At 48.4% G+C, this 12378-nt stretch overlaps 1 protein-coding gene across 1 annotated transcript; it reads right to left on the reverse strand.

Annotated features, from left to right (window-relative positions):
- Positions 1-5386: 5386 nt before the first annotated feature.
- Positions 5387-8052, reverse strand: LOC127043724 (zinc finger and SCAN domain-containing protein 20-like). The gene is made up of 2 exons (XM_050937803.1): positions 7492-8052; positions 5387-6072 (listed from the first exon to the last, which is right to left on the reverse strand). The coding sequence occupies exons 1-2, from the start codon at positions 8012-8014 to the stop codon at positions 5828-5830; spliced, it is 768 nt and encodes a 255-aa protein (XP_050793760.1). The 5' UTR covers positions 8015-8052; the 3' UTR covers positions 5387-5827.
- Between the last annotated feature and the right edge of the window lie 4326 nt (positions 8053-12378).

Here is a 12378-nt window from a genome sequence, read left to right on the forward strand (position 1 = left end):
AAACTGAATAATGAATCTTAAAGTGATAGTGTGCATTTTCAACAGACGAATATCAGACTAGGAGGTTGATTTTCAAGTGCTTATCTAACAGAGGCTAGTGTTTCTCAATTCATTCTTTCACAAACTTAAAAGCTACCGCTGAGTAGGCCAAACATTCCAGGTGGAAGGGTTTTCTCGCAAAAACATATGTGGTTGGGACTGACCAGGGATTGTTTAAATCCTGATTCTTACAGAGGGAAATATAATGAAAAAAATCCCAGAGAGTAAGACATAAAGGGGAGGGATAGGGAGACAAATCTTGATTTCCATAAAAGCTTTTTCCTTGTCTTACCTTTTAAAGACAAAGTTCCAAAAGGGACTTTGGCTGTTTTTCCTTTGTTTACCAGCAACCTGAATTTACAGTATGGAAAGTATGTAGAGCAGGAGTCGGCAACCTTTCAGAAGTGCTGTACCGAGTCTTCATTTATTCACTCTAATTTAAGGTTTTGCGTGCCAGTAATACATTTTAACCTTTTTAGAAGGTCTCTTTCTAGAAGTCTATAATATATAACTAAACTATTGTTGTATGGAAAGTTAATAGGGTTTCAAAATGTTTAAGAAGCTTCATTTAAAATTAAATTAAAATGCAGAGCCCCCCCAGACGGTGGCCAGGACCTGGGCAGTGTGGGTGCCACTGAAAATCAGCTCACGTGCCGTCTTCGGCACCTGTGCCATAGGTTGCCTACCCCTGGTGTAGAGGATTCAGTGATTTGACTAAAAATTAGCAATAGATAAACTGGTGGGTGTAAAATAAATACCAGCCTGAGTCTTTACCATGGACTGTATGAAACCTGAATCTTTTTCCAGGTTCACTCTGGTTTGGATAAGTCCTTCCAAAACCAGGCCTCTCCCTTCCTGATATCCCATTGTAACTAACCCTCATTTATCCTTGAAGCTTCAGTGCTGGGGTCCTGTATTTTTGTCAAGCTTGGGCCAACAAAAGAGTGACTGACCCTTTAAAGGCAAGAGGTTAGAAATATTAGGTGCCTTCTCCTCTCCCCCTGAGGCCAGATCTTTAGATTCTGTGTGAGCATAGGTGCCGACTCCATGGCTTCTCTGGGGCTCAAGTACCCACTGAAAAAATAATAGAGTGTGCTCTGCACCCGCAGAGCTGGAATAATCTTTTATGGGCAATGGCAGCCAGACCATGGCCCACCCCTTTCTCTAACTGTGCTCTGCCCCAAGCCCCGTCCCCCACTCAGCCTCTTCCCCCTGAGACCTCGCTCATGCTCCAGACTGAAGCCCTGGCCCCGCCTTCCCTCTTCCCCTCCATTGCTCACACGGGGGAAAGGGGGGAGAGAAGTGGACCCACCAGCAAAAACAAAAGTTAGCATCTGTGAATGTGAGTGCATCATATTGTTGGGGGAGGCCAGGCCCCAAGTAACTGGCAATATGGTGTGGGGTTAAAAGTTTACATTCTCAGGCCTACGATTGCCTTTCGAGCTAAACAATATGTTTCTTTAAAGTTAGCATGAGTACATGTAATCATTTATCATTTTCTTTTGTTCTTTTGTTTATGGTACAAGATGTAATCGATCAAAGGGGGGGGGGTTAGTAGTATGGGTTAAAGATATAGTTAATTAAAAGATCCGGTAGTTAATGAATTGTAAATGATGAATTGTAGCACCTGTGAACATCTTTGTAAACAAGTAAGGTATATAAGATATGGCAACGGATAGTGATGCGCGCAGGATTTGAGATTGATTTCTCCCTGTGCCTTATTTGATTCAAATAAAGAGACTTGCTTCTCCACTCCGATGTGGTCATTGGGGATACGCACACCGGGCAAACGAACCCCAACTGTTGCCCCCCTGCAACAATATGCATCCTGTGCCCTCCAAACTCACCATGAGTGGCTCAAGGAAGCTCATCCAGATTAAGGGTGCTAAGCATAAGAAATTCTATAGAATAAAATAGACACCCCAATGTAAGGATGATCTGCTGTGGGGATTCAGACAATATAGGGGCTCATTGTCCACACTCTTCCTTGCTGCTGGCTTAGCAGATGAAGGTGTGGGTACAGTTACTGTAAAGGAGAGTATGGCCATGATGCTATATCAATCATTGGTTAGGTGGCTGGTCCCTTGTGACCATAACAGGCTGTCATGAGTTAGACCAGCCCCTCAGACTGCTCTAATACAGCGTGTGGTGCAATGGGTACATGGAGCAGCACCAGCATTAGGGTAGTGTAACCGAGCGCTATCAGTCAGCTTTGCACATCACACCCTGAATGAGCTCTATGCATTTTGGCCATACCTGAGGGTCTGATCCTTAGTGCTTAGAAACTCTCAGGGAAAAGGAATGTGAAGAAGCTGGGAGGGTGACAGGCCACTTAAGTATAGTCTCCACCACCTACTTCCCACAATCAAGTTTCTCTCACCATCTGCTGTGATTTTTGTGTAGGTCAAACCTTGAGCGGCCAAAGCTGTCATCCCTGCTCATGTCTTATTTCCCCCCTCATCCCTGGTCTTCTGTAGAATTATAAAATATCAGAGTTGGAAGGGCTCTCAGGAAGCCATTTAGTCTAACCCACTCCTCAAAGCAGGGCTAATACCCAGACAGATTTTTTCCCCAGTTGCCTAAATGGCCCCCTCAAGGATTGAATTCACAACTGGGTTTAGCAGGCCAATGCTCAAACCACTGAGCTATCCCTGCCCCCTGGCCAACTAGCAAAACACAAAGAAATTGAGACTAGGAAGATTCAATATTTTAAAACCCTTTTGCTTTTTGCTCCCTTAGGGTATGTGTACATGGCAAGCCGAAATCTGTGGCAGCAAGTCTCAGAGCCTGGGATAGCTCCCTCCCTCACCTGATTTTCCTGATTTTCACTGCATAGATCCATTACCTTTTTTGTAGTCATACTATAGTACAGAGTAGTAAATTATTTAGTGCAGTAAAATATGCAGTATTTAACTAAATACTGTATCTATTTCATTTCTGACTATTGCAAATATTTCTCAGTTCTTGGCTAGCTTATGTTTTCTTCTGGAAGATGAATATACTCCCTCCCTGAATGTCTATCTTGCATGGCTTCCCAGTATATTGTTATACCAATAAAATAAAAACCAGCAGGATCTTATTAAGAGGGATAAGGCAAAGATGCCACATTTATTGTAAATATAATAATAAGGCATTCACACAATCATTCATTCAGGTTCTGTATAGGTGTTATAGTTACCAGCCTAGAAGTTGCTCATCCTAAGTTACTGGCCAGGTATCTTGGTCATGAGGATGGAGCTGAGTCTGTGTCAGATGCACCTGATGCTCCTGGAGGTTGGCAGCAGAACCAGTGACTCAAAGTTTTTAGTTTTTAGAGTCCATTTTTATAGGAATTAATTCCTATGTTAGTCTATGGGAACCGTTTCATCCTACTGTTGTTGGCTCAGTTAGCAGATGGCACATTCCTGGTGGCTCCACACTGTCTAAAGTGGCACATTCCTTCCAGATGTTTGGGGTGGATCCTAGTTTACCCTCTGGGGGTTGTCTGGTGGTCCACTTGACACATTCTTCGGCCGATGGATCCTTTCCAGGCTGGCACATCCCTAACCATTCACGTACTTCAATCATCAACATACATTCCATATCTTAACCATATTTTAATTTACTGTCTCCACCGCTTCTGAGGTGTGTGTTAATTCCGATGAGATTCCCGGCCCTGTAATCACAGAGGGTGGGAGTCTGTTTGTTTACATTGTATCAATTACAGCTTAAGGCTAGCATAGTGTATACTTCAAGAACAAAGTCATTTAGCTTGTTTGTAAGTTTTACATAGGCCATGGCTACACTTACAGTTTTGCAGCGCTGGTAGTTACAGCTGTGTTCGTACAGCTGTGTAGGGCCAGCGCTGCAGTGTGTCCACACTGACAGCTACCAGCGCTGCAGTGTGGCCACATTTACAGCACTTGCAGCGCTGTTGGGAGTAGTGCATTGTGGTCAGCTATCCCACAGAGCACCTCGTCCCATTTTGGCGCTGTGGCTTGTGGGAAGGGGAAGGAAGTGTGCCGGTCTTTCCGCTTCCTGTTCCAATGCCCCGTGGTGCTTTGCTACACATTCCGAGCAGTTTGGCGGCATTGTGAGTCTGCAGCGCGATTTCTGAGATTTCTGTTACAAATGGAGCCTGAGCTGCTGAGGACCTTGCTGATGAATGTTGCCAGCACATCACGCATGGCAGTGGAGCTATTCCTTCAGCTGCAAAGTGACAGTGAGGAGTCAGACGATGATATTGAAACGCCTGACGCTGAAGACACTCAATTGCTTGTGGCATTAACAGACGTGCTCAGCACCGTGGAACGGCGCCTTTGGGCTCGGGAAACCAGCACTGAGTGGTGGGATCACATCGTCCTGCAAGCCTGGGATGACGAGCAGTGGCTGCAGAACTTTCGGATGAGAAAAGCCACTTTCATGGGACTGTGTGCTGAGCTCGCCCCCACCCTGCGGCGCAGGGACACGAGATTGAGAGCTGCCCTGCCAGTGGAGAAGCGGGTGGCTATTGCAATCTGGAAGCTGGCAACTCCAGACAGCTACTGATTGGTGGCAAACCAGTTTGGAGTGGGAAAGTCCACCGTTGGAATGGTGGTGATGCAAGTTTGCACAGCCATTAATCGCACCCTGCTAAGAAGAACTGTGACTCTGGGGAACGTGCAGGACATTGTGGATGGCTTTGCAGAAATGGGGTTCCCTAACTGTGGAGGGGCAATAGATGGGATGCATATTCCTATTGTGTCACCACCCCACCTGGCATCAGAGTACGTTAATTGCAAGGGGTATTTCTCCGTGGTTCTGCAAGCGCTTGTGGATCACCGTGGGCGTTTCACTGACATTTACTCAGGATGGCCTGGAAAGGTGCATGATACACGCATCTTTCGGAACAGTGCCCTGTTCAGGAAGCTGAGGGCCGGGACTTTTTTCCCAGACTGCAAGATCACAGTAGGGGACGTCGAAATGCCACTGTGATCCTTGGAGACCCCGCTTACCCCTTAATGCCTTGGCTCATGAAACTGTATACAGGGAAGCTTGACAGGAGCAAGGAACGGTTCAACTACAGGCTGAGCCGGTGCAGAATGACTGTGGAGTGTGCTTTTGGCCGTTTGAAAGCCCGCTGGAGGTGTCTTTATGGGAAGCTAGATTTGGGGGAAAGCAGCATCTCCGCTGTTATATCCGCGTGCTGTACCCTCCATAATATTTGTGAAGGGAAGGGTGAAAGATTCAGTAAGGAATGGACCTCTGAGGTTCGACGCCTAGAGGATGAATTTGCACAGCCAGAGAGCAGGGCTACTAGAGAGGCCCAGGAAAGGGCTTCAAGGATTAGGGATGCCTTAAGGGAGCAATTTGAGGCTGAGAGCCAACAGTAATGTTTGGTGCCTTTGCTGTGCTCCTTTCTACCTTGGGGTACAGTATTTACCACTTCCTGCAATAATAAAAAGTATTGTAAAAGCCATAAAATCCTTTATTCAAAGTACAGTACATAAAAGGCCGGGGGGGTTAGGGTGGTGGACTGTACATTCAGAGGTTTGAATATGTCCTGTTTTGATTACTGTTCAATGTCTGCTGCACTTCAGGATTACTATGCTGCAGAGTAATGGGGGTGGAGTGCACAGGGTAAGAATTGTAGTTATCAGGGCTGGTAGGTGATCGTACAGGTGTTGGGGGCAGCTGGGGGTAATAAGAAACTGGCTGCTGGAGAAAGGTGTTTTGTGCAAATACTGGGGAACAAGAAAGAGAGCTTTGGGAGGGGTGTGGGTTACCACGGTACATATCTGCCTGCATGGCTACGAGAGACTCGAAAGAGTCAGTTTGGTGAGCCAGGAGGCTTATCATGTGCTTTGAGGTTTTTTTTGGTAGCCAATTCCTTTCTCCTGCTTTGTGTTTGCCTCCACTCATACATTTTCTCTCTCCATTCCTGCGTCTTCCTACTTTCTCTGTTGTAGTGATTCATAACTGCTTTGATCAACTCCTCTTTTGATTTTCGTGGATTTTTTCTCAAGTTCTGCAACCGACGTGAGGCCGGTGATCCGGCTGCATTAGTCAAGGTCACTAAAAAAAACATAGATAGAAACATGTAATACACAGAAGCTACATTGTTTATTATCACACAGTGAAGGAGTTTGTAGACTTTTTGTAGCATCATTCCCACATACCTAACATAACACAGAGAGGCCAGGGAAGAGAAGGCATGGCGAGCAATGGGGTGAGTGTTTCTGTCCCGACTTCACCTGGGAGGGGGAACTGACTGATGGCTCACTGGGGTTTATCTGCACTGGGTACAGGAGGTAGCTGGTGGCCTGCACAGGGGACAATAGGGAACATGAAGGTGGCGAGCTGCTGGCGGGGGGGGGGGGCGGTCCACGGAACTGCTGACCTGCTGGTGAGGGGGTGGAATGCACCGCGGGGCTGGCTGCCTGCTGGAAAGGGGGGTGGGGAGACTGGAACGCACCGCGGAGCTGGCTACCTGCTGGAAGGGGGTGGGGAGACCGGAACACACCGCGGGGCTGGCTGCCTGCTGGGAAGCGGGGGGAGAGACCGGAGGGCACCGCGGGGCTGGCTGTCTGCTGGAAAGGGGGGTGGGGAGACCGGAACGCACCGCGGGGCTGGCTACCTGCTGGAAAAGGGGGTGGGGAGACCGGAGCGCACTGCGGGGCTGGCTGCCTGCTGGAAAGAGGGGTGGGGAGACCGGAGCGCACCGCGGGGCTGGCTACCTGCTGGAAAGAGGGATGGGGAGACCAGAGTGCACCGCGGGCTGGATGCCTGCTGGAAAGGGGGGTGGGGAGACCGGAGTGCACTGCGGGGCTGGCTGCCTGCTGGAAGGGGGTGGGGAGACCGGAGCGCACCGCAGGGCTGGCTACCTGCTGGAAAGAGGGATGGGGAGACCAGAGTGCACCGTGGGCTGGATGCCTGCTGGAAAGTGGGGTGGGGAGACCGGAGCGCACCGCGGGGCTGGCTGCCTGCTGGAAGGGGGTGGGGAGACCGGAGCGCACCGCAGGGCTGGCTACCTGCTGGAAGGGGGTGGGGAGACCGGAACGCACCGCGGGGCTGGGGGGGGGACCGCGAACCTGGCGCCCTGCACTCAAGTATCCCTAAATTCTCAACAGGGTTTCCTACTGCCAGATATATCACTGCTGCGTGTTACCTGGGAAGAGAGGGAGGGTCTTCTACAGCAATGTGGATTCCGCCCTGGCCCCTATGCAGCTTGCCTGTGTGCAGCCATGGTACCCCCACCCCTCGCTGCACAGTGGATCGGACGAGTTAGCCTGACCGGGACAAGGACCACGGTGGCTCTCCCTATAAACTTGCGAAAGCACATTGCCCACGCTGTGGCTGCAACTTTTCAAGAGATTACCAAGGCAGATTGCAGAGACGTGATAGAGCAAATCAGTGGGCTATTCCACGTTTAGGCATGCATGCAGGCAGCCAATACCCAAACTGTCCTCTCCCAAAACATAAAAATATGCTTACCCCGAGCACGATCCTCTGCTTCTTCCTCACCAGCAACTTCCAGCTGCTGCGACTGGCTAGCCTCCTCCTGGCTTGAGAAGTGCTCCTGGCTGCATGCCTCCTGGGACTCCGGGGTGTCTCCCTCCACCACAGTAACCTGACTCTCGGCTTCCTCTACACCCTCCCCCACTTCTCCCTGCTCTGAACTCTCCATCGTGCTCCTAGGATTGGCAGTGGGGTCACACCCAAGTATGGCATCCAGCTCCTTGTAAAAACGGCAGGTCGTGGGGGCAGCTCCTGAGCGGCGATTTCCCTCACGGGCTTTGCAGTAAGCACTGCGCAGCCCCTTAATTTTTACCCTGCACTGCAACGCGTCCCGTTCATGGCCCCTTCTCAGCAAGGAGTGTGATATCTGCCCATAGATATCATAATTTCTCCGGCTGGAGCGCAGCTGTGCTTGCACAGCTTCCTCACCCCAAACACTGATGAGGTCCTGCAGCTCGGAACTGTTCCATGCTGTGGCTCGTCTGGGGCGTGGAGGCATGGTCGCTGATTGATTGATTGATTGATTGCACTCCACACCTGGCTGAGCAAACAGAAAGAGGATTTTTAAAATTCCTGGGGCATTTAAAGGTGGGGTCAGCTGAGCCCAGGGCAGTGGAGTGTGCATGATTACCAGAGAGGCTTAAAAGGTAAGCTGGGATACCTCCTTATATCCCGGAGGTCAATAAAAGCGCTGGTGGGCGTCCACACTTGCTGACCAGCGCTGGATCACCAGGGCTGGAATCGCTACACCCGAGGCTCGACCGGGTGTACAGCCAGCGCTGCAACCAGGGAGTTGCAGCGCTCGCCATGCTTTGCAAGTGTGGCCACATCCTAAGTTGCAGTGCTGTAACCCCCTCACCAGCACTGCAACTCCCTAGTGTAGCCATGGCCATAGTAATAGAGTATCTTTCACAGGACAGATACAATCAGTGTTTTCTGCAGACAGGATCCCACAAGCCCCAAAAGACCTCTACACTTGGTGAAACTGGGGGAGGGGTCACTGTGACTTGGGGGAATCACTATTAGTACCCTCTTTAATATCCCTACAATATGAGTGCTTTTGGGGGGTGGGGGACATCAACATAACCCATTACCAAATACATAGGACTTCGCCTGTCAGTCTTTTGTATGTGGTAGAAAAATGCATAGGATGGCAGGTATTACCTAGCTTTCCACTATATTATCTCCTCACTAGAACCTGAGCTCTACTTGGTGGCTACAGTAGCAACTCAGGAATATAGACTACTAGGACGATTGCCACCATTCAGCTTTCAGGCTGAATCCTAAACAGAGGGCACTGCTCATGCACTGTAATGCACCATGCTATGCATCTTTTTGGGAAACTTGTGGAGAACCTTTATACAAAAGTTGTGTGAGATTTTCCAGCAGCCCTCCACAGGCTGTCCCAATATTGGGAAGTGAGATGAGGAGGTAGATACATTTTTTTCCCCCAAAAGGCTTTTTCAGATGGATTGGGCAGCCTTGGGAAGAGACAGGGAAGGAGGGAATGTAAAGGGGATTAAGACACTCCAAATACTGTTGGAATTAGTTACTCTTGTGGGGAGAATATAGTTGGCTATGGGGATAATTGAACACATGTTAAGTTGTACTAGCTAGTGGGAGTGAGACCCTGTAGGAACCGCCACCTGCTCTTGGAATTGCTGCTGATGGCTGTGTGAGTCTCAAACAGGACACGTTGCAATCCTTTTACTCAAAACAATCTGTGAAACTACAAGATGTGCTTAACATTGGAGAAGGTTCTGTATATTGGAGGAGACAGCTCTGATTCTTAACAGCACATTTGGAAACCAGTTATTATTTATGCTCTAACAAAACTGAAACAGCTGGAAAACCTGCCAATTGAAAAACGCCCCTTCACACCATGTTATGGGTGAGATACCGAATGGAAACTGCACAAGAGAGAGGCCAGTTGCTTTCAGAAGGACTAAACCTTTGGACCACGACCAAGTTTAAAAGAATTACTAAACATTAAGGGCTAGATTGTACCATTTAGGAACACCCTTGTGTTACTTCAGGATAGAGCTGCACTGTCTAAGAGGGATCGCCACTGGCATCCTGCTCAGGCTCCCAGAGGTTTCCCATGCATGACAGGGAACACAAACAGCTGCCACACCCTGTAAGTGGCGAGGCATATTTCTTCAGTGTGGTCAGCTAGCACCACACTTTGGCACATGGTAGAGGGCCCCAGCACAGGTCTAGAAGCCAAGTATCTGGCATCTCCAGCAGCAGCAGCAACCAGTTTACACTCCACTTCCCACAACCTGCTGTGGACACAGGCCATGGGAGGGTCTGCCACAAGGGTTTGACAGGTCACAGCCTCCTGACTGGCTCCCTGCCCTATTGAAACTCAAGGGGTGTGCCAGGAAGCATCCAGGCAACAGTGCAGATCTCCTGTAGCTGTCATGACTGTTCCTGCTCCTGAATTCCTGGCTTAACCGCAGCTTGATTTAGACTTTGCCTCCCTGAAACCTGACTCGGACTCTGATCCTTGTTATTGACCCTGGCCTGGAATCTGACTATGAACTTCTCAGGTACTCCCAGCCTCAGGTTTTCCCTTGCTCTGACCCTCGGCCCTGACTGCCCTTGTTGGGATCCTGACACATGGTGATGTAGAGTCATGGCTTTACTTACTTCCAGTCCCTGTCTTCCCTCTTTGGGGCTCTGTGTTTTTTTCAGGGAGCGGCCCTTGTACTTCCATGAATACAGGGGCTGAAACACTGCACAAGCCTAACTTCCTCCCCATCACTGCATGCCCTTCATCTGTGCTGCTGGAATCTCTTCCGTAGGGATGAGTTTCCTTCTACACCACCAACCTCTTACACTAGCCAAAAGTATCTCTGTCAATTTGACTGAAACAAGCAATTTGTCATGTTTATCATGTGACTGGGGGTGCATGATAAAGTTTTCACAGCACTTTATAGTGTCTATAGCTATGTACGTAACAGTGCTTGAATAGCACAAGTTTTATTTTCACAAGAGTCTTTTGTGGACCTTTTGATATGTTCCTGTGGACCAGATAGAATTGTCATACTGGATCAGACTAATGACCATGTATCCTGGCTTGAAAAGGAGTTAGACACATAGGCATCTAAAATAGGACTTATATCCCAGTTTTGGGACCACCCAGTTTTGGGACCACCCTCCCTTATGGGCACCTAAACACATTCAGGTCACGTCCACACTACAGAGTAAAATCGAAATTAATAAAATCGATTTTATAAAACAGGTTTTATAAAATCGATTTTACGCGTCCACACTAGGGCACATTACTTCGGTGGTGTGCGTCCATGGTCCCAGGTTACCATCGATTTCCGGAGCGGTGCACTCTGGGTAGCTCAGTAAAAGAATGAGACCAATAACTTCAATTTCCGTCCACACTAACCCTAAATCGATTTAGTAATATCGATTTTAGGGTTACTCCTCTCGTTGAGCAGGAGTACATAAATCCATTTTAAGAGCCCTTAAAATCGATTTAAAGTGCCTTGTAGTGTGGACGGGTACAGCGCTAAATCGATTTAACGCTGTTTAAATCGATTTAACGCTGTAGTGTGGACCAGGCCTCAGTGCCTATGTTTTTGCAGTAAAAGTTCCGGTGGCTCCTGTTTATGAGCGTGTGCACTTCTGCCTTCCTCTAGGTGTCTGGCTGCTTATCTCCTGCATTAGCCTTGAAGTGATTCAGAAATAAGGGGAAGTTAGGCATCTGAATGCCTAAAAGTTGCATGCGGAGCCTGATCCAGTAGGCTAATCAAAGAGTGCCTATTGGATTGGGCCCCTTAGCTGAGGTCACACAAAATAGCTCTGGGGTTGGAAGAGGAGGCCTTCTCTCATCACTTTTTAGCCCCAGAGTCAAGGTGGTCACCTGGAATGTAAGACCCTCAATTCAAGTCCCTGCCTCAGCTGAGGGGAAGAAGGAACTTTAACAGACACCTTGCAGCAAAGTGGGCTAATTGTGGAGCTATGGGCTACTCTGATGTGAGGCTCCCTCAGTCTTTCCTGTTGAAGCTGTTCCACTCAGGATAAATAAAGAATCGTTAGACTCAAGTGAGGGATGGAAGTGGGATTATATGTTCACAAACAACTTGGTGCCCGAAGGTCTGATCAAATTAATTGGAGGATCGAATTAATTGCATAGTGAAATGAGTGGATAGCACTCTACTTGAAATAGTGATTGAGGACAGAGAAGCGTGTATTATGTTTTCGGTATTTATTTTTGTGTTTTCAATTTTGAGCCTTGGTGGATGTTTACATGAGGTGCTCTTCTCTAGGGGATGGTTTTTGAAATCTGTGATTACAATAAAGTACAAACAAAGCATTATTGTCCCTGGAAAGGAATGAAACACTTTGCGTGCATAGGAAAGCAATGTGTGGGACAGCTGTGCTGAAATGTGTTCTGACTCTGAATGAATAACACCTCCTCCTTTCCAAACAGCTCTCGTAGAACCTGTCAGTGGTGCTTTTAGCATACACACAAGAGGTGCAGAAATTATTTTTTTCCCTTCTAGCTAATTTATTGGTACTAGGAAACTGACTTCACTTTCCAGATGTTTTTTCCAAGGGAGCATTTTAAACAACACTAGTGGCTTCAGCTATTTGCATAGAGCTTCAGATGTTTCCAGTGTTCCTTTGATCTCCCTGATGTACTTGGCCAGGACATGCCCTGGTTGCATGGCTCTGTCCACTTCCTCACTGAGGGCCATCAGAAGAGAGAGCCCTCACAGACTTGTGTCTACTGACTCATCCAGGCCAGCCACTGAATCCCTGCAGGTCTGGTTGTGTCCCATGGCCAGTGCTGCCATGTCCTGCAGGGGGTAGCACACTCTTGTAATCATCTGATTTATTTGA

The sequence above is a fragment of the Gopherus flavomarginatus genome, chromosome 2 (genome assembly GCF_025201925.1).
Source record: "Gopherus flavomarginatus isolate rGopFla2 chromosome 2, rGopFla2.mat.asm, whole genome shotgun sequence".
Lineage (NCBI taxonomy): Eukaryota > Metazoa > Chordata > Testudines > Testudinidae > Gopherus > Gopherus flavomarginatus.